The sequence below is a fragment of the Pygocentrus nattereri genome, chromosome 20, assembly GCF_015220715.1.
Source record: "Pygocentrus nattereri isolate fPygNat1 chromosome 20, fPygNat1.pri, whole genome shotgun sequence".
Lineage (NCBI taxonomy): Eukaryota > Metazoa > Chordata > Actinopteri > Characiformes > Serrasalmidae > Pygocentrus > Pygocentrus nattereri.
The window spans coordinates 9,864,060-9,887,653 of record NC_051230.1 but is presented as its reverse complement, the minus strand read 5'-3'; the positions used below and the strand labels follow the sequence as shown (position 1 = coordinate 9,887,653).

The 23,594-nt window shown below is 39.5% G+C and overlaps 1 protein-coding gene across 2 annotated transcripts in view; it reads right to left on the bottom strand.

Annotated features, from left to right (window-relative positions):
- abca2 (ATP-binding cassette, sub-family A (ABC1), member 2) overlaps positions 1-23,594 on the bottom strand; it is a 123,925-nt gene that overhangs the window by 59,915 nt on the left and 40,416 nt on the right. Inside the window, exons 2-3 of one of the 2 annotated variants that reach the window (XM_017691266.2) lie at positions 1,861-1,954; positions 56-58 (exon numbers count right to left, since the gene is read on the bottom strand). In XM_017691266.2, coding sequence (XP_017546755.1) covers positions 56-58; positions 1,861-1,954 — 97 coding nt within the window. The remainder of the gene's footprint in view (positions 1-55; positions 59-1,860; positions 1,955-23,594) is intronic. The other variant, XM_017691267.2, reaches the window with a different exon arrangement.

Here is a 23,594-nt window from a genome sequence, read left to right as displayed (position 1 = left end):
GTGACAGAGACTAATGAGGATGCTCCACGAAAGAAAACACAAACCACCACTAAACACACTACCGCGCTGGCTAGAAGCCAAACAATCTTTGCAATCAATGGCAGATTAGCAAAGTTGTACAATAGCACTGCGTGGTCACAAACAAAAGAAGATAAGACCTATTATCCATTATGGGCTGAATTCGACTCATTCATCACAGCCAAAGGCAATCGGAGCTAAGCACTCTCCAGTCTCTCCAATTCACTCACAGCACAAGCTCTGTTATTGACTATTATAATGGGACAGGGCCTTTGGCCGTCACTGTGATGCCTCCCGAATGAAGATGGCTCCAAAGCGCTCTGTTTCATGGTGCCACTAGGGGGCGATGGAGATGTGATCCTGAGGGATTCCTGGGCTGAAGTTGCTGTCAGTTTGCCCTTTGATGCTGACCTGCGAACTGTTTTGTTGTTGCTTTGAATTGTGAAACAGGTCCACCGGCGGTCAAAAATCTGGGGACATCTTGAAATGCAGCTTCTGCTTCATGTTCGCCTTAATGTTCACAAGTGTCCTCATTAGCATGAAAAGCAGGTACTGTCTAAGTAATTGACCGTTTTTTTTGTTCATTTGTGTTTTTTTTTTTAACCAAATGATTGTTAAAAGCACATTTTGAAACATATTTTGGCCCAAAGTTGGTTTAATGCTATGGTGGTTTAAATGATTGTTATGATCATAACAAGGGAGGGTGCGTGAGGTAAATGTTCAAACGCATAGAAATGCATTGTGTAATTGTGACAAAAGTGTTGAGCATATATTACATACTTTGTATACATAACGACTGTGAAAAGATGAAAATAAGTGTTTTGTATAGTTATTTGCGATTAATCATATTTGTCTTTCTGCTCCAATTAACACTGTCTATATTAGAACTGTGAAATGATTCAAATAATTCATTGAGATTACCTGCATTATATTGAATAGTTTGTAATTGCAATTATTGTATTTGTCTTATCTGCCCAAACCTGGCCCTAAATAAAGCTTTTCTACTTTCTACTTGTCATAGCTACATGATTGAACAAAATATGCTTCATCAGACTGTATGTATTACTTTTAAAAAGCCAGTAACATCATTTTCATGGTGTGAACACAGAACATGAACATGAGAATCATGTGACTTCTATAGAGTGAATGTTCTTTCCAATTTTCATCACTGACATCCAGTGAGAGCACAGCAGCCGCCTGCTCCAACCAATGAATGCTTGTGTATCATATATTGTGCATTACGCATACAGTAAATTGTTCCAACTCTTTCACAACCATAGCCTCTAGATCTCATTCATGGATTGTTGTTATAGTGGAGACTCTCAAGGGGAGCCATAACTTTCCATTTTGCTGTCGCTTTGTTAGTTTGCTGCTTGAGTCTCCCTGCTGTCCAGTGTAATGTGGAATTTAAAAGTTGTACTTGAACAAGAAGGCTACAAATGCTGAATCTACCATAGCAACATACAACGCATGAGCAGCTAGCAGCTGGGCTTCAGCCTGTACTACTACTGACGGTTCAAAGGATCAAACGGGCATTAAAAAATGAGTTAATCATTTATCGCATATGTATATAAAACGTAGAGTATGTACTTATTCCCATGAAAGTACTTCTTTCCGTTTTTGCTTCGAGAAAGAGTAAAATCTGAACAGCGTTCGAAGCTCAAATGTCCCCAAACTTTTGACGGCCTATGTATATATATTTTCAGACCTTTATACTGATTGAAAGTGACGCCTCTTCCACTCCCTCCCTCTTTTCTCTCTCTTGCCCCCTCTTTTCTCCCCTCTTTGCTTCTCTCTCGTCTTGGGGGCCCTAAATCTCCTCAGCGCTGTTCAAAGCCATACCTTCTTTCACGGGAATGGCGGGCTTCTTCTGCCTCAGACCCAGCAGGATGAAGAAGAGAACGAGGGGGATGAAGATCTCAAACGCCAGCACCCACTGTGAAAACACACACACAGAGCAGGATGATGAGAAAACTGGGCAGACAGCAGCAGGTAGGCAGTAGTGGTGGGTGATACATTGATATTTTATCGCTGCTGTGATGGTGCACATTTCTGAGGGTGTCACACGTGAGGTCAGGACTTCTACAGACTTTAATGGTTTCTTTTGCAAATACACATTAACCACAGCTTTTCATAGCCTTATTGTCTTAAGGTAGCACAACTGTTCTGCTGCTTTATTTTGTTCATTAGCAAATATTTGTAAAACACAGAAAAATGAAATATTAGTATTACTATTCTCAACATAAGATTTGATGATCTAATCAGGATTTTGTCAGCTGAATTCAGATTGTCTAGCTCAGGGATCAGCATGTGGCTCCACAGCCGCATTCGGCTCCTTTACTGGCCTGTTACTGCTGATCGTTCAACGCAGTTTTAACAAAAATGGTCTTAAATGCTGGAGCTGTAGACTATATCTGATAATTCACCCTTTAATCCTGAACATTGGTGCGCAGACTGCTGGTCACCACAGCAACACAAAGAACAATCTTGCCTACCTCGTAGCTAACGAAAAGGCAAAGAGAAAGATTTAAGACAAACACTGATCATTTGGAGACAAACGGACTGATTTTTTTGCTTTTATAATCACTCAAGCTGGTTTCCTGATAGGTACAATCTGCACTGCGAAACTGTCAACCACTAAAAAGTCACAAAGATGAAGTCAGATTCTTGTTCAAATTTTCCTGTTTCACCTTAAGCGGAGCCTGAGGTGCCAGGATGTATCTGTGGCACCATTTAAGGTGAAACGGGAAAATTTGAACGAGAAACTGACTTCATCTTAACAACTTCGAACAAGAAGCTGACCAATGAGAAGCCGACTTCAGTGTCGTAAAAAGACGAACATTGCGAGACATTTTACAAGAAACTGTTCTGCTTTTGTGGAAAAGCTTCCTGCTGGAGATGTGAGAACAGTGGTTATAGCTGAGCTAAAGCACAGCAAAGTAAGTCTGCATGTTTATTACATTATATATTCTAGCTTACACTAGGACATGGACATTAGCATGTACTTAGATATATTTACAGCCAAGATGGTAACATGGATGTAAAATGGATGATGTGAGTTCCATAGTGGTTTGAGGGCCAAAGTTTGCCCAGCAGTTGCCTGCTCTGCACACTGTGACAACAATAAGCCTTTAGAGCAAGAAATACTCTCTGGATTGAAAAATATTTGCGGAGTTCACAGCATCACTTTTTTAAAAGTTATTTAAGAGTCTTCTTTGTAGAATTTAATAGTTAGTAAATGAGATATCCTCCCGTTTGTTGTTGCATACCACTTTGTTTCAGTCAGTTCTATTTAATTCAGTTCTTTCTTGTTGTAGTACCATTTTCTTTGGGTTCTATTTTTCCTCTCAATGCCCTGCATGTACCTTTACACCTTGAATGTACTTAAAAAATATATGTTTTAGGCCAAAAAACGATGTCTCACACACCAGGCCACACACATAACTACTTCATATTACAACATTCCGTCAAAAAACTTGGCATAAAATTCCTCGGCTGTCTGGTTCCTATCACCTCCACTGTGAGCAGTTCTCACCCAGTAGGTTTCTCCAAAATGCCATATTTCACACAATATTTCTGAATAACACTTCAAACTTATAGAAATTTTGAAAAATCTATGAAATTCCCTTTAAAAATGACAAAGTACTCATGGCTCTTTGACGATTGGCTTGTGGATCTATATCCACACACTGACTCATAGGGGCAACGGTTGGTCAGTAAGGTGACTCCAAGCCACCTTCTCTCTGTCACTTTCTATTTCCCCGACCATGGATCATCACACAGCCTAGCTGATTGAGCAGAATTTCACTCAAGCCAGTAAATCTACTGGTTGGCATGAAGGTCTTCCACTTCTTCAGACGGCCAGTGTTTGCTGCCAAATATCCAATCTCTAGCAGCCAGAAGGCCCAGCGCTTTCTAAAATGACCTGTTATGCAAATTATTATACAGAGACAGAGGAGAAACTATACAGAAAGCATTTATCCCACAGGCACAAGCATACAGACACAGTCAGCCACACTGCAGGTGGCCTACAGCGATGAGTCAGTGGGTAGAATAAGGTATGAAAATATATGCTTACACTGTAACATTAAAAACCTCCCTTCCAGTACACAACGTCCATAAGAAAGTCAAAACTGCACATTCTAATAATACACAAACAAGTGTAGAATTTACAAGGAAGCCAGTGCAAACTGTACAAGAGGAGGTGAACATGCTAATTCATTCATTCTTTAGCATCTTGCAGGATTAGCACAGCAGTAAAGCGGTACAATGCAACCTTAAAGATGTTCATACAGAAGTTAAAAGACAAACCAGAATCTGCAAAAACACTAAGGTCAAAGATAAAATCTGGAACTCCAAGCACATTTAGTGCCCAGCACCAATACTTCTGTCTAAATTAGAATTGAACAGAGAGGAAGTTGTTGGTCACTGAAAGTTTTAATGACAGTCTCTAATTTTCTTGTCCTATTTTTCTGCTAAACGCAAAGCCATATGTACTTCATTAGTCTAGATATACCTCATAAGACACACCATAACAGTGAGGCAGCTAGTATAATTTTTGCTGTCTGGTTATTTAGATGGTTTGAGTTGATTTCCTATATGGACATGACATATTTCAGCATTTATGAAATTCTCTTATATCTAACTTCTGTTAGTCACATACGTGACATATGTCAACTGGTTTGATCTATCCTCAAATTCCTCAAATGAAGATCTGTCCACGTTTAATAATGTTTTTTATTATGTAGCTGGCTAATAATTTCAGCTACAAACAGGTGGCCCAAGCAACCAGCCCTAACTAATACACCTAAAGCACGTCATGCCCTGAATCTGCAGGCATGTTTTGGCTCTGATGTTGTGCAGGGTAGTTAACATGCATCAGACAGAATAGAATAAAGCCACAGTAAAGACGCCTACGTGACAGAGGCAGTACACGCCTCATCCGTGCGCTAACGCTTCCTTATTTTCCTCCTACACAGCAAAAATACACGCAGATCTCTCGCTCTCAGCAGGGGGCTTCTGTTCACAGCAAACTGAATTTGCAGCAGCATGAGCAGCCAGGAAGGGTGGAGGGGATGATCATACTGATGATGAAGGCTTTACTGAAAATTAGGTTAAGGCTATTGACAGCGCTCAATTTTCTGTGCTGACTGATTCCATTCTTGTCAAAAGTAAACAAACTCAGAAACAAACTCACAAACAAACTCACAAACACAGCATTACAGCCGACAGCCTGCTGCTGTTAGTCGAAAGTCTCTCTTGCGGTACTGAAAGCAGAGTGGAGACTGATTCTGAATGTGACCAAAGATTGGTTTGTGGGTGCTGACCCTGATGTCATTGTTATGATCTCTGGCCACAATGTGGCTTTTACTACACACACGCGCACACGCGCGCACACACACACACACATGTAAACTGTTCTATGTGTATATTGTTCTCATTGAAATGCTTTGAGAATGTACATTTTGGCATGAACTGACTTGAACAAAACTGAACTGAATGGAATCAAATGTAACTGACTTGAATTGAAATAAACTGAATTAAAGTATGAAAGTATGATGTTGTCATTATCCTTTGCCCATACTGTACTGATACACTCATACCAGTATAGCTATGCTGAACTAAGAGAGAGAGAGAGAGAGAGAGAGAGAGAGAGAGAGAGAGAGAGAGAGAGAGAGAGAGAGAGAGAGAGAGAGAGAAAAGTGTGGAAGTAAACAGGTGAGTTGGATTACTGTGGGATCCTCCACTCGTCCACTCCTCCATCATTCTTGTCATCCCTTTGACACCCAATCTCTCTTTGTATGTGTGAAGGTCACAACAAACAAGTGTGTCCCTCTGCTTCACTCACAATACACAAAGACCCAACACACACTCTCCACAAAGCTTCAGTTATAACAGCCTGAGCAGTAAACACACACACATACACACACAGACACGCGCACACACAGACACACATGCAGGTGCACACACACACGTACACCAAGTCAAGATATACAGTCATACATATGTATTACATGTATTATGTTTCCATATAATACTAATACAATATCCCATATGTGTTAAATATGCAGAAAACATCTATTTAGGAGAAAATTACACAGAGTCAGAACAACTAAACAGAACATCTGTTTTCAGTTGTTACTGTATCCTCCTCCTCTATGTGTAGGTCTGGACACTGGGATGGTCAGTCCATTGTTCTAAAAACACCAGCAGATTCTGTCTTTCATTTGCAAACTTTCTTCTCTTTGTCTCTCTGCTTTTCTCAGTAAAGGCTTCTTGGCAGCTACACATCCTTTCAGACCCACATCACTGAGTTGTCAGTGGAAGGATGAACAGAAACACCTGTGGATTTTTTCAGAAGTAAAAGTGGAGTTTGATTTTCTCTCAAAGATGAAACTTCAAGTGCTGTTTATCTGTTGGTGGTCTACCAGGTCTCACACAGTAATTAGGACACTAATTTTCTCATTTTATATATTTTAATAATCTTTTTGGAAACTCTTGCTTTTCCTTATGCAGTTTACCAAATATCTAATCTCCTCAGAAATATTTCTGAACATCTAAACAGGCCTTAATTGCTTTTTTTGAGTAGAAATTAAATAAATGAAAGCCCATGACTCTACTGTGTGTCCCACATGTATTTATATACATATATATAATATATATTATATTATTTGCAAATGTCAAAATCAAATGTCATATTTTATTCACAATACAACACAACAGATGTTGAGAGTGAGACATTTTACCATTTCATGAAAAATATTAACTCATTTAGAACTTGATTGCAGCAGCGCATCTCAAAAAAGTTCAGTTAATGCTTTTCATTAAGAAAATATATGTGAATACATATATGTGTACTCAGATATGTAATGCATATGTCTTTAATGTTTTGTATCTGCATTTTTGCTATTTCTTTTACTTTTTTATATGATTTAAAGACTTAATTTACTTCACTTTGCATTGTGTTAAAAGTCCCATGATAGAAATGTCCCAGAATTACTAGTAAAAAGTATCTTGTTACATTAACTTTCATTACAAGATAAGAATTATTTTTTCCCTTTTCCTATAAAGTTACTATTTGTTTAAGGTTTTGAAACCTGTGACGATATGTAGGTAATTACATGCAGTAGAATTTTTAAAAGCCTTACTTTAAATCTTAACCTCAGTAACCAAAAAGAAAAAAATGCTTTTACTCTTTACTTAAAAAACAGCATGTTCAAGATTTTGTAACATGTTGGTTATACAGGTCAGCTGTTTTATCCAGTTTTCAGAATGTTTTTGTCCTTAAAATGCACAGAAACCAATACACACACACACACACTGCTGGGAATCACTGTCTAAGAGACTGCATAAAATTCCTGAAGCTTATTGATTTCAGAGCCCTGGAAAGGGCAAAGAGAAAGCAGTTGATTTGAATATTAAATAGCATGTATGTTCGATTGGGCAGTGTGAAAGTGCCTCTTTAGTTTTTCTGGCCCTGAATTTGCATGTCAGAGGCTGATCTTCCATTATTTATAGGTGGAGCAATGCATCTGTCTGCAGGCATTATGCAAAGTAACGCAGCACAACCACACACAATACACACACACACACACACAATCAATACTTACACAATCTATCTCAAAGTTCAAGTTAAAAAACAAACAAAAGTCAAATCCACCTTTATAATCAAACACAATCTACTGACTCAGTGGAATCAAGTCACACATCAAAGTAAACAGCTGACATCCATGCTCCACCCACAAATGCACAGTGTTGTAGCTACTGTTACAACATCACATTCTTTCCACTGAGAAATGGGAACTGTGGGCTGATGCTGATCCCCAAGATTTTTCATGCACACATCTGCTGAAGCTGATACACACAAACATTTCACTGCTGTCAGAACAAAATCTTGTGTTTTTCTGAAAATGCCTGTTGCCCTTTACATTACATTCATGATGAACTGACCAAAAAAAGTGGCCCAAAATTACCTGGAAAAAACTTTGGCTCCATTGACATTACATTAAAAGTAAAGTATTATTTTTTGGATGCAAGGTTTCCGACAGCAGCTATTTATAAAATGCCTTATATAAAACATATTTACAATATATTAGAAATGATTTGTCTGTACCCATACACACTAATACACACATGCAAGCACACATTTTATGCAGTGCATAATTCTTACACATGACAAATTCTATTTGTAGAGCATTACAACCACAGTAACATGAGTAAAATTAGTACAATAAATAATCCACCAAATATTGATTTGAAATATGCATAACATCATTTTCCTGATATTGATTTGATGCTGATATATTCTTACACGCCTAAAAAATGTAACATAATATCAGAGAGATTCTGAAGCACCTGGAGGTGGATTAGACCAATCAGGAGCAACCAAACACCTGCATGCTGTGTACATAACTGACTGCCATTAAATCATTAACCCAAAAAGGTGGATATTCTGGTCTGCAGTTGCATATTTACACCAAATCGTTGAGCCCTAGAGAATGGTCAGTGTTGAGATAGATTGTGACTTTTTGAGTCAACAGAGTTAGCATAGGGGCCAATTTGTCACTGCCATTTCCAATAGGCATAGTTTGAAACAGCTACAACAATAGAGTCTAGCTCAGCGGTGTAGAATATAAATGGGAAACTCAATGTTATGTAGAAAACCTAAACAGAGTCTTGTGTGTGCAGTTTATACACTACACTTTCTGAAAATGGGATTTCTGCTACTGTTCTGTAAAGGTTGCCCCTTTTACAATGGCTTTAAATGTGGCCAATCATATTTTAGAACTCCAGAACTGCACTGTTTATTAGCAAGAACAACAAAACTATACAAATAAAACTTTTACAAACAAAATTATTAGGTAATTGCATCTAACAGGCCCCAAAAAAGAAGTCAATAAATCAAGGTCAATCTATTAACTGCTCTCATCAGCAATATCCTTCAGTAATGGCACAATCACGATTCGTCTGTTTCTGCTAACAAGAACGGCGTAAACTGTGAAATGTACACAGTAAAATAACAGCCGAAGTGCAATAGCCACAATCATAACGCTGTTGCTGAAGATAAATGCTCCTACTTCAGTAAATTGAAGGGGATGATATTTTTCTGTGGCCTCTGAATCTTATATTTCTCCACTTTGCCCCCTCCATTACAACCTCAGAAAAAAAATCTTTATTGACTTATTCCTGCTTCTCCCTCCCAGGAAGAGCCTAATGAATGGAAACATCATAATCCAATAAAAACCTCCACAGAGGCTGCAAACAACATTTTGCATTTGTGATTACATTCTCGCTACATGATGCAAACTGCTCCCACTGCTCCAGCTCCACTGTAAGCACAGTGTGAGAGTGAGCTGGCTGTGTGTGTTTGTTTTCATACAATTTCATGACACAAATGATTGACTCAAGAGAGCACCAGAAAAAAACTGTGCTAACTTACAATATCAGGAACAAATTCTGACTCTACCCCTTAAAATCTCAGGCATATTTCATATTAAGGCTTATTATTCAGTACGAAGAGGGACTTCGATGCAAACAGGTTGGGCTAGTATTAGATTACAGAACTGTGAAGTAATACTTTGGCCATGTAAGGGGTTAATAAAGTGATGGTAACTAAGATTAGTATTAGGTTCATGGCTCAGAAAATTCTTATTATATATTGGTTATGTATGTATGTATGTATGTATGTATGTATGTATGTATATATATATATATTTCCAAGGCCGAGCAGCTGCATCCAAGCCTTACATCACCAAGCACAATGCAAAGCGCCGAATGCAGTGGGGTAAAGCGCTGCCACTGGACTCTAGAGCAGTGGAGACGTGTTCTCTGGAGTGACCAATCACGCTTCTCCGTCTGGCAATCCGATGGACGAGTCTGGGTTTAGCAGTTGCCAGGAGAACGGTATTGTCTGACTGTGTTGTGCCAAGTGTAAAGTTTGGTGGGGGGGGATTATGTTGTGGGGTTGTTATTCAGGAGGTGGGCTCGTTATTCAGGAGGTGGGCTCGGCCCCTTAGCTCCAGTTAAAGGAACTCTTAATGCTTCAGCAGACCAAGAGATTTTGGACAATTTCATGCTTCCCACTTTGTGGAAAGAGTTTGGGGACGACCCCTTCCTGTTCCAACATGACTGCACACCAGCGCACAAAGCAAGGTCCATAAAGACATGGATGAGTGACTTTGGTGTGGAAGAACCTGACTGGCCTGCACAGAGTCCTGACTTCAACCCGATAGAACATCTTTGGGATGAATTAAAGCGGAGACTGCGAGCCAGGCCTTCTTATCCAACATCACTGTGCGACCTCACAAATGCGCTTCTGGAAGAATCGTCAAAAATTCCCATAAACACACTCCTAAATCTTGTGTGAAGCCTTGCCAGAACAGGGTCAACATCAAGGGTGGGTCAACATCATATGGGATGTCACGTTTTTTATATATATATATATACATATATATACACATGTTAGCATCATTAAAAAAGCAGAAAACAGAATTAACACACAGTTTTTTGTTTGATTTTCAAATTTTCTTCTTTTTTGTCTATTTCCTTTTTTCAGTGAAGGAGGCAAAAGTAGAGCTTGATTTTCTCCTCTCTTTCAAACATGAAAGCTTAAATGCTGTTTATCTGATGGGGACAGTTTTAGTGGCCAGCCAGGTCCTGCAAAGTTGTTAGGAGTCTCTTTTTAGGGGCAGTCGTGGGCTGGAGGTTAGGGAACCAGTCTCGTGACCGGAAGGTTGCCAGTTCGATCTCTAGTACCAACATGTGACTGAGGTGTCCTTGAGCAAGACACCTAACCCCCAACTGCTCCCCGGGCGCTGCGGATTGGGCTGCCCACTGCTCCGGGCAAGTGTGCTCACTGCCCCCTAGTGTGTGTGTGTTCACTAGAGTGTATGTGGTGTTTCACTTCACGGATGGGTTAAATGCAGAGGTGAAATTTCCCTGTTGTGGGACTAATAAGGGTCTCGTACTATTATTATTTTTCTCTGTATATTTTAACCTTTTTTGAACTCCAGTTTTTTCACCTTTTTTCACTTTTACTTTCTTATGCAAGATTAGTTTATGTCCAAGTTCTTCTGAAATATCTCCTTAAAAAACAGTCATTTGTACTAAATGGCCATTTGACCAGAAATTAAATGAATGTAGGGCACACTGTACTATATATATACGCACGAGATACATGACCACACATTCAGACAGTGTACAAAAACAACCCTCTGTGTGTGTGTGTGTGTGTGTGTGTGTGTATATGTGTTTGTGTGTGTGTGTTTTGGTACAGTATTATTAATGGCATGAGCAAGTGTCTTCCCTATAAGATGTGTGGCTCAATTAGTGGTGCACATGCACTAAGGGCCAGGGCCTATGGCCAATCCCTCAGCATCGATTTCCTCATCTTCACCATTATAAATAACCACCAGCTTCCATAAGTCAATGTGAGAGAGATTTCCCCCAGGATTTCCCTCCATATACACTGTAGCAAACATCATAGTGTTTACAGTGAGCTCACACTGCAGGCCAGACACAGCAGAGTGCAGGATCAGCCTTGCTTTTCATATTTCACTGAATACATTAATATGGATACGGACGCTTGGTACACACGGTGTGGTTCCAGGACAGTGAATGGCTAAGTATTCCTCAGGTTTTTCCAGTAAAGGCGGAGAGTGAGAGGTCTGTTCCATTCCGATCATCATTTAAAATTCTTGTTTTTAAAAAAGGGTGCACACACCACTGCTGGCAGTCACCGCTAATGTGCACTGCCACGCTGTGATGCCCAGTACTGCTCAATTTGTCTAAGTGTACCAGCAATAATAAATTAAACTCTGAACCTGGCCACAGAAATTGATAGTGGATATGACATATGGCTTGAAATGTACACTGAGAAACGCTTTCAATCCAAAGTCTTTAAAATAAACTGATGTTAACGTAACACCATAATAATAAAGTAATAATAATAATGTAATAGGGTTGGCAGATTAATGGTACTAAGTTATACTGCGGTATTTAAAAATAATTATCTTATATCAAAATAAAATTAATTCCACCCATTTATATTCTGGAGGGACTCACTGACTGACAGTGTGAGAGGCCACCAACAGGTGACGCTGGTGAAAAAATTCAAAGCCAGGAAAAACTAAGTGTGATAGCAGGCAGAGAGTCTTTAATACAAGAGTCGTTGGCAATCCTTCGCTGTTCAGCATTGAAGAAAAGAGCCACACCTGGCTCAGCCAATCAAATCGAACCTCGTTAGTTGTAAGCCACATTCTTCCTTTATTAGTGAACCTCTTCAAAGTATTGCATCAGTTATCTTCTGCGACAGCAACACAGGCTTAACACAGCATAGAGGCATTTACATTAGTACTTCACAGATTTAGTTTTGAAGAAATCATTATCACTAATATTAATTTGCTGAAAGACAGATCATTACACTGTAATAAACGAGAGGTCAGTTCAACTTAAAATGATTTAGTAACTGATTACATGGCTTTTCTTGAGTTGAGCCAAGTTGAGAACACCTCACACAACTTAAAGGTCTTAGTTGAGTCAAAAATTCTCCAAGCTACTGTTTCTAGATCTGCATCTTGGTTAGATAAACTAAACTGAATGTGTTTTTTTTCTTTACTCTGTTTCCCCACTAGCTGGCGCTCCTTCTATCACACAGTCCCATCTGGCATATTCTCCTCTTGGGTTTCTGTATAATGGACCGCTGTGGGGTATTGCTAGGATTCAAACTCACAACCTCCTGATGTTGGGATAAATTATTATACAGCTGCACCACATGAGATGATGCCATGCTTCAAAGTCAAAACAACAAATATTTTCTCCAGTGTATTAAACAGTTGTAGACACAAAATCAGAGTTGCTTCATGTGTTCCTGAGTGGTGCAGTGGACTGAGCCGTCTACCCAGTGGGAGGTTGTGATTTTGAGCCCCAGCGATGCCATAGCCATCCATGAGTGTGTACTCAATGTCTCGCAGGGTGGTGTGATGGAGAGAGTCTTGGCTGGTAAGGAAGTTAAGTATAAAAAAACAAGTTAATTTTATTTACATAACTGCAGTACTAAAAGCATTAAGAGAACTTTTGACTCAAGAAAAGCCATGTAATCAGTTACTATATAATTTTGAGTTGAGCTGACTTCTATTTGTAGTGAACCTTAATATCACTTAGAGCCCCTGTTAGAAACGCTTTTCTAGGTTACTGTCTGCAACAAGCTGTTGTTCAATGTGAAAATACCATTTATAATCCAAATATTGTCAAATAAAAGTAAATGAATGGGAAAAGAGCACAGTTTGGATGTTAGATGTGTACTATTCTGTCCTGCTTAGCTAATTTTTCAGGCATTGAAACAAGCCCACTTTAGCTTAGTTCAATCTTCAAACAATTCATGAGTTGCTTAGAACATTAAAGTACGCAAGATGGGCTAAAGTCTGATAAAAGACACACAGCATGCCATTTATTTGAGTTTCCCAAGACGTTGGCACTGTCGCAACTGGCCCCCGTCTCACAAACCCGTTGTTTTTTCCATATTAGACTCAATGTGACTCATTAAAAAATGGATGTGTGACAGTAAACTCCTTGATGATGAATGAAAAGACAGTCCATTTGTTTAAGATACCTGAGTATTTCCTCCATTTCCTCACTTTCACTCACTGAGAGCCTCTGGTCTCCCTGCTCGGACTGTTAGCCTGTAGACTGTAGCAGGGCAGCAATGGCTAAGAGCTACTCTCGCTCCAGAACACGTTAGATTTCAGATTTCTATCATTCTAACACCAGGCAGCTGACATTTCCTCTGTCAAACATTAGTTTTTATCCTCTAAAGCTGTGTCAACAGAGCACCAGTTAGTCAGAATCAAGCCTGTATTGTGGTGCATGGCACTGTTGGGGTCTGTAGCCTGCTCGCTAAGCTAACGTTAAGTTAGCCAATCAAGCTACAGGTCCAAACACCACAGAACATTGTTGCCATTCTGTCCCTTCAGTGCTGGTTGCTTGATTTCACTCCTTAAGATTTAAGTCATTATCATTTATAATGGTGTTGGTGCTTTTGTTAGCCAGAAATGTTCTATGGTAAGCAGAACTGTTATCAAGCTAATGATAATCAGTTCTTCTCTGCTAGTTAGCAGCACTGTTTAACCTTTAGCAAATGTTAGATAGATGGTTTGACATTTATTGAATGACACCTTGAAAATTATGTATTGTGTTCACTAATTTGGTGACCATGTAAGCAAAGAGGAAAAGAGGCTTCACAACACAAATTACTGAAAAGCCCCACCTCTGGAGCTCTGCTTTAACTTCTGACGGAAACACTTCTCACACACTCACTTACGCACCCTCTGATAACTCTGCTCCTACATAATTACAAAGACAATTACACAGAAAGGTCTGATGATGGCTCTCATGTGTGTTTATTCAAGCAAATTATCAGTAGCGGATAAGGAGGTTCCTAGACTCATCGTCGGCTAGTGGACTGATAAATCCACTAGTCTGTGCTGTGGGCGATACCTGACTAGTTGAGAACAGCGCGTGAAGCACAGCGATGGTGAAAAAGACGCATGGACGAGGCAGGAGGAGAGAACAGAAACCAGTTTTCTCAGCTAAAGACAAAGAACTAAATCGCTGCTGTTGGAACAAAACCTTGTATCTCGAAAAATGACTTTACAGAAGAAGGAAAAAATCTACTTTACTTTTAATGTAAATCAATGGAACCAGTGACTTTTTTCCAAGTCATTTTAGGCTGTTTTTTTTTTTTTTTTTGGTCCAATTATCATGACATTTACACTCAATGTAAAGATCAACAAGTATTTTCATATTATGTCAAAAAGTGAAAATCAGCAAAAATGGAGATACAAGGTTTTCTTCCGACAGCAGCAAAATATTTAATTAGTGCAGAAATACTACATGAGATGAAAATTTCAGTGCAAGCTGCATCAGACCGCACTGAAATACAGACTTGTAGGCCAGATTGAGATTCGAGAACCGTCTCCATTTGACTGATATGCAAATTGACCAATCACAGAATGTTTAGTGCGACGTGCCTCTGAAAAAAAGCAAACTCACCATCATCTGAGTAGCGGCTGGCAAACACACAAGGACATCTCATTTACTTACCACCTACGGTTTCAAACTAAATTCAAGAACAACCTTTTAAAACAAGCTGGCAAGGATGTTTTCTGGCTCAGCGGCTCGGCCTACGTGTCAGCCTGAAAGGTTTTCTATAGATATGACTGTATGCTACTAGTATTTAACTTTATAAGCAACTAATAAACCAGCAGACCGTGGGTGTGGGCAGCCAAAGCGTCTTTAAATTCCTTGTGGGAGGTGAGATTCTGAGAGCTGTGGTGATTTTAGCGTGCAGTTTACATCAGACACTGGCAGAGTGTCTGAGGCTATAACTCATTAAAATCCAACAAAAAACATCTCACACCTCAGACTGTCACTCCAGTACCTATTAAAAAGGTACTAACAAAATACTTGTCCACAACATATTCATGCAACTCCTAGTAGCTAACAGGTCAACCCTTAGAAGTTACGACTGGTGATAAGAAAAGCATGGAGTAGTTTGATATTCAGTATTTCTCACTCACAGCTCATTAACACAAGTGAAGAAACTGTGTTGAAAGTGCAGATTGTAAACCGTCAATCACGTGTTTTTCTTATGTTTTCTAAACAGTCCATATATGAAAACTAACCTGCAGATCAGTCTGATCTTAATGTAAAATTAACACATTTACATATATCCTACTATTTAATCTACCGCAGTGTAGCTCCGCCCATTCACATGAAGTTGTAAAGAGTGTTTCAGCTCTGAGTGCTTTTTGAATGAGGCACAATACACAGCAGCCAAAGAGAACAGAGGTAATTTGCGTATATCTTGTCTTAACGATACAGTAACAAAAAACATGAAATAAGTGATAAATTAGAGACTGGAAAATGGTACTTAAAACCAGGCAGCTTCAAAGAAAGAATAAAATGGACTTCGTAAAAGGAAACGTAGCATATGGGCCCTTAAATATACAACTGAATAAAAGTTTGTAGAGGATAAATAATTAAAAGGAGGCAATAAAGCTTAAAGCATGTTTACATATGAAGGAAAATGAACTAATATCCATCCATCCATTTTCTAAGCCGCTTCTCCGTCAGGGTCGCGGGGTTGCTGGAGCCTATCCCAGCAGTCTTCGGGCGGAAGGCAGGATACACCCTGGACAGGTCGCCAGTCCATCGCAGGGCAGATGAACTAATATAATATTAATAAAATAATATAAAAAAATAAATAAATAAATAATACACAGATATGGGCATAATAGAAAATAAACTAGGTAGGCAAGCATGGAAGTAAAGGAATAGTCTCTCACTCTCTCTCTCTCTCTCTCTCTCTCGTTTTGCTATCTGACCCCTCTGGCCTATCAGTCTGCCTTGTTTAAACCATCATTCTCTCCCGTGGCCACTTCAGTCACTGCAACAGGTTCAGCTTCAGACGCCATTCAGTTGTGTCACATCCTTCACGGTCATTCAGTGAAGAAAGTGCCTCGTAAAAATGACAGGACTGTGTTTTCCACCACAATCAATGTTGACAAGACACACTTGATGGGAGCTCACAAGTCTTACTAAAGTACAAATCTTCCATTAATGTCAAAGAAATGTTTCCCCACGAAATGAATGATGAGATCAAAAATGAAGTAGGAGGCGCAGAAAGGGACGGCCCACAGAAAAGAGACGAATCTGGGACAGCTGCCCCCCCCCCCCCCCTCTCTCTCTCTCTCTCTCTCTCTCTCTCTCTCTCTCTCTCTCTCAATTGTTCCAGAACTAACTCAGCTCTACTGAATTTAAAGATTACACTGAGGCATAGACATTCAGCTCTGTCCACAGCTGATTTCAGCGTACATTAACAACACTATCACACCCCGACTAGAACATCCCATTTCACTTGCAATTGATTTACTCACTTGTACTTATTCAAAAACTATTCATTCATCTTTATATCTGCAGTAGACTGTCCCAATTATGGGCCACGTAATGAGTCACTCCTTGTGATCTTAGGCCCCCCAGGGCCCCCAGCAGTCAGAACTATCTGGATACTGCTCCCAATGTCATGGTCAGTAATCCAGCCCTGCCCAAACAAGTGGTTTTCAGCAGACACTGAGGCACTGTGTGCTCAGCATAAGTGGAACTTCTTCAAGCCTGTTGGAAAAGCATCTTAGGTGGCTCCAAAATTAAGCTGATTAAGGGAATGCCAAGATTGGGCAGTGTTGCAAGGGAGGGGGCTACTTTGAAGAATCTAAAATAGAAGACAGAATAGTTTTGATACTTTTTTTGGTCACTGCATAATTCCATAAATCGCTGCTGTCAACAAACAAAACCCCCTATCTCCAAAATTGAAACTTCAAAGGAGAAGTTAATGGAACCAGAAGTTTTTCCAAGCAATTTTGGATCATTTCTTTTGGTCCATTCACCATGAAATGTACAGACAATGTAAAGGGTAATGGCTATTTTCTAATTATGTCAAAAACTGAAAAACAACAAAAATGGAGATGAAAGGGTTTGTTCTGACAGCAGCAATATGTTATTTTGTAGTTGTGATGTCTTATGATGTATTATTCGGTGTTTTCTAGGGCAACATTACATCCCTCAGCTTCATCTGTTTGACAGAATGTACAATTTGATACCATTTTTATGTTTATGTTCATCGGTGGTCTCTCAATTAAATACCCAGCATGCATTATGCAAATACATCATACAACTCTGTGGTGTCAATCATGGCTGTTGATCTAAAAGCTAATAAAACAAACAAACTAAATTGTACAGAAAACAGCAATTCTATTTATTTTCAGCACAAAATAGATGCCAGAAACATTCAACAAGAGAGCAGAAGCCACACTGCAGTATCTAGATAACGGCTTTCAAATCCATCCCAAAGCATCTGAGTTTTCCACAAGCTCTTCCCACTTTCCAGCCACATCATCAGAAGGGGGTTTTCCTAGTCTTTAAAGCAGAAAATCTCACTCTACAGCAGAGGTCACTAACAGGCAGACCGCGGTCTGAGTCTAGACCCAGATGCTGTCCTATGTGGACCTGAAGCTATAACCGATAAACTATGAGAGTTATTTCATTTTGACTGGATGGTCCTATTTTAATCAGCGCTACGTTTCTAGCCTTTACAGAACGGATTTAGTGGCCTGGGAAACTCACATACAAATCGCATTCATAGTAAATATCACACATGATGCTACTCAGCCAATCAGATCTGTACATTACAATGAGCACTGAGACTCGAGTGAGTGGGGGGGGATGAAAAAACAGAAGTTGGAGATGAAAGTGAGGTATTTACATGATGTGCTCTAAAAGGAGAAAACTGACTATAAATATTCTTGAAATATGACTGAATTAAATTTTATTTGATTTGACATTTAGTTGTTCACTACATAAGATGATGATATACCCATGCTTCAGGGGGGCTGGGAGGACGGCACGCCCCCAGCCTGGATGGGAGAGAGGATAAGATTTCAAGTAGCCGGGCCTCTATCACGTCCGAAGAGAGCTGGAGAAGGCGGGCCCTATCCTGATTGTATCCAGATGAGCACGGTATACGTCCAAAGGCATAGCCTACCTTACATCACAGGATTGTACCGCCCTCCATTTTTGACTCTTTCCATCACCGTTGCAATCTCTGAGTGCTCATTCTCCAAGTTAAAACTCATTAAAAACCACTTGAGGAGCACAGTGGGACAGGAGAGACTGAATGGACTTGCCATGTTGTCCATAGAGAATGAGAGAGCAAAGAAGGACATACAGAGCATCGTGGAAGATTTCGCAGAGCACAAGGCTCGTCATATGCCCTTCAAATAGTAGTGAATAGGCTAGTACTTGTTTGTGAACATGTGGGCCACTGAGCCAGTTTTACCAAACTTAAAAGCTACTGATTTGACGTAGATAGAGTGGGTGTCAAAATGATCCAATCGCTATCCGTGGTGCTGAACTGCTTTGAATTTGTGTTGTTTTATCATTAGTTACCATGTAGCCTAATGTTTTTGTTGTTCTCTTGGTGTGTTATATTTCATGTCCTTGATGGACTTCAAAATGACAGCGTTTGGTCCCGAAGCTTGTAAGCCCCGCTGTTGCGGGCATGTGTATGTTGTAAAATGATGTTATGATGAGCTTTATTAAATAATAAAGGGTATAAAGGGCCCAGTCATTTGCCCCACCCCCAGCCCGGCTCTGATTTGTTCTGCTAGTGGATATACCTACTAGGCTACTTTAGTAAACAGTATATCATGAAGCAAGTTAGACATTATGACATTATTATTCCAGACTTTTGCTTGAGGAGATTTTCTCTAACTGGACCTTACTGAATTTTAATTAAAGACATCCTTCTCCCTATGTGTCAAACACGAGGCTCATGGGCCAGATCAGGCCTGTGGAACAATCCAGCCCAGACATCAATATTATTTTGATTTTCAACTAGAATTAGTCTATTTCACAGTGAGCTGCACTACAGCCCCAGCATGCACTGCAACATAATTTGTGCTGATACCCCCCAACACCTTTCAGCTGCACTTCAGCCAACATAAACGCTATAAACACTCAACAGCTCAGAAACTGATCCCAAGAATGAATGAACTTGCAGCAAAGAAAATAGGTGTGTAGATAAAGCACACAGGTAGGTTAAAAAGACCTGGGGACATATGAAGAGATTTAACAGTTTAAACTTTGTTATCTTGAGATCACAAGCTAATTAATTTGTTATCTCAAGATAAGATAACTAACTTGTTATTTCAAGATAACACCTCTGTTATCTTGATGTAAGATATTTAACTCATTATTTAAAGATAACTTTTGTCATCTCGAGATAACAAGATGACTAACTTGCTATTTCAAGAGAACACCTTTGTTATCTTGATTATGTCAAGGTACGGAACTCGTTATCTCAAGATTATAACTTTTGTTATCATGAGATAACAAGATAACTCACTCATTATTAATTAGATCACCATCTAATTAACTCATTTTCTCAAGAAAGCTTTTGTTATCTCAGGATACAAAGATAACTCATTCGTTATTGCAAGATAACAACTTTGTTATAGACAACAACTTTGTTATCTTGTGATAACAAGATAATTAACTTACCTCAAGATAACAATCCAGAAAATTCTAACTACCTTATGGTCTCTCTGGACTTGTGTAGATTACACATACTTCCAATATTGGCAGAGTGAATGGCTCAGCGCGAGTGTGTGCTGCTCTCTTAAGGAGAGAGTAGAGGGTGAGAGTGGGTTAGTGTAGGAGGGAGGTGTTGTTATGCTTCTAATTGTGTTTTCTTTCATCAGGCTTCAGCATGGATACTATAAATATGGCAACGCTCAGCTGGGAGTCACTTAGCAACTGCAGCAACACAGCAAACTGGGACTAAGGAGTCATTATAAATAACAGTACTGTCATTAAAATGTTTGTCTACCAATAGAGGGGAGGACATTTTTGGATCATCCCTATTTTTTAAAGTTGCTCCTGAAAGCTCCACAAGCGTGGATTCCAGCAGGCATTGGGATTTTGCAGCTCGAGCTGTCTAGAGTCCAATTATACAGATGGCAGCATCAGAAAAATGAGTCATCTAACTTAAAGGTTAATTAACCTATGTGTTCTTTCAGTGGCTAATTCATCTCGCTGTAATGAGTCTAGTGCACTGAATACAGAGTCATTACGGATGAACCTATTAGCTATAAAAAGCAGATGAAAGCACGAGTCACAGCTACAGTGGAGCTGGGAGAGGACATGAAACGTGGGCTACTGCATTACACATCATAGACAGATAGATGGATGGATAGACAGATAGATAGAGAGAGAGAGAGAGAGAGAGAGAGAGAGAGAGAGAGAGAGAGGTTGGTGGTAATGAAGGTTATTCATGTTGACTGCCCTTGAATGTGTCACTGCACTGCCATCAGCTGCCCCCTCCTGTCACTCTGCTGTCTGTCTGTGACTGCACTGTCAGCCCTACAGACACAACACAAGCACATATGTGCACACTGCTCCCTGGAAGCCCCTCAGGGACACACAATGCCAAACTACTTGACTCTGAAAACACGCACGCCTGCTCCCCCTTGACAATCCCCCCACATACACAGACTGTTCTAGACACTCATACCCGTTCCTTGTCTCCCCTCTCAGTATTCATCCTCTGCTCTCAATGTTTCAATCACTCCCACAGCCTATCCTTCGTCCTCATCATCAACCTCCTCCTGAGACTCCACTCTCTAATTTAGTGTACTTGCACACTGACACACATGAACAGTACTGTCAGAGACCACCTTCATTTACTTAATTTCAGTCAAAATAGCCATTATGTACAAGTTATTCATCAGAATATTGTATTTAACTGAAAATCTGAAAATCTGAGCTAAAATCCAGCTCTCTTTAACTGATTACTTAATTTCTGAATCTTACTCCAACCTAAGAAATTGGAGCGTGTTGCTTACACGAGCATTTGATCAGATAACTGCAGAAATTTGATTATGATCGGATCACTGAGTGCATGTAAACACACTCTTTTTTATTTATTTAGTGTGTCCGTTTTTTCAAAGAAATCTACATAGATATTTTTCCTCACCTCCAAAGTTCAACGTAAAAAGTTGCTTGGATTTTCTGCTTCTCACAAGCAAAGTAATCCCTGTGACTTTGAGGTCTGAACTCCGGGGTGGTCGGTCCATTGTTATGAGAACACCAGCTTCTTTGTGTTGATTAGCAAATTTTCTTCTTTACTTGTAATTTTGTCTACATTTTCTTTTCTCAGTAAGAGCTTCGTGACAGCTACACATCCTTTCACATCCATAGCCGTGTTTTCTTCTCACAGTGGAAGGATGGACAGAAACACCTGTACGTTTTCAGATCTGAAGCAGCTTGATTTTCTCCTCTCTCTCAAAGATGAAAGCTTTAAGTGTTTATCTGACAGGGAGACAGTTTGTGTATATCAGGTCTTGTAGGTGGTTGTAAGGAGTCCCACTTTTCAATGATTTTTTAAACTGGAAACATCTGCTTTTCACTTTTTTTTATGTCTTTCTTTTCCCTTGCTTATGACACTGGATTATCTCAGAGCTCATCTCCTCAGACTTTTCTCCTGAGAAATGAATAACTGAAAAACAACTGCATAAATAAAAAAAAAACACTTTGCACTTTACATTTAAGCAAAAAACAGTCAACTTTTATTCTGAACACATGCAAAAGAGTCCCTCAGTTTATCTAACGCTGTGAATCAATGTTGAGGACACCATTCTCTAGCCACTCATGGCACACCAAAGAAAAGCTATTTTTGGTTGTTTTCAAACAGAAAATTGTGTTCTTGCTTTTTTCTTTTATTTATATGCTGTTATAGAAACATTATCTGTGTTTTCTATTGATGATTATATTAGTCAGGTTTAAAGTGTTTATCAACAATGCTGGTTGTTCATGTTCTCTCAAATCACTGTTGTGGTTACCTATTTATCAACCCAGTGCTTTAACCTGCCCCCTAATAAGCACATCCTGCTTCCTTATACAACTGGACAAGATGTGCCCCGACTAAAAGCCTCAAAATGTAACATTCACCACAGTACATTGCTCAATTGTGAACACTATAAACCAGGGGTCATCAAATAGATTCTCAAAAAAACTTGACTCTAAGCATCAATAACAAATGGATAGACAACTCTGTTTTATTACGATTTCACAGTGAAATGCTTAACCAGCCTGTCTGATCTGAAAACAGCTGCTATTATAGAAGAATACGGTGTCGCAGTTCATGCAGCCTCCTTAACACGCTGAGCTCCATGCCTGCCGTCTCATGACAAATGACACTCTTATCTATATTAGATAGCAGGAGAATATCCCTGATCTATTTCAATAGGTGTAGAACAGTGTTCAGTGCTTCATTCTTTGTTATGGATCCTGTTTCATTTTAAAAGGACTTGAAATAAGGTTTGCAGGATAGGCTGGGTCCAGACAAACTTGCTCAGGGGTGCATCGGCCCTGTGCACTGCTATCTGATTATCCTCGCTGTAAATGTTTACAACGGTCACGCCTGATTAAGTTGTAGTAAGAATAGGTCACATTAGTCAAGTCAAGTCAGCTTTTATAGTCCATGCTACAGTATGTACAGGACATACAGAGTACTGAAACTGTGTTACTCTCAGACCCGCATGGTGTAGCGATAACATTAAACAAGAAGGTCCTGAAATTAACACTAAAGTAACATAAGGCACATACAGATTAAGGTCTGTAGGTATAAATAGTGCAAATATAAATATAAACAGTAGTGCAAGTAATTAAGCAATGACCCATCTTTAGAGTTACATTTACTTACATTCAACGCACTATATATGTGGATTATAGTGTGAATTCATTAAGACAAAAACCTGAACTGATCAGGCGTTGGTACGAGTAAGGTGTTAATTATCAGTTATTGTTATTAGAAATTCTATTTTGGTGCATCATTAAGTAATAGCAGCCACCCAAAAGTATCCAGATCCTTCTAATCAGCAAATGTAGCGACTTGCAACATGTACAATCTCCATAGAAAAGCACTGCATATAGAACAGGATGCCCTGGAGCAGCCAAACACAAGC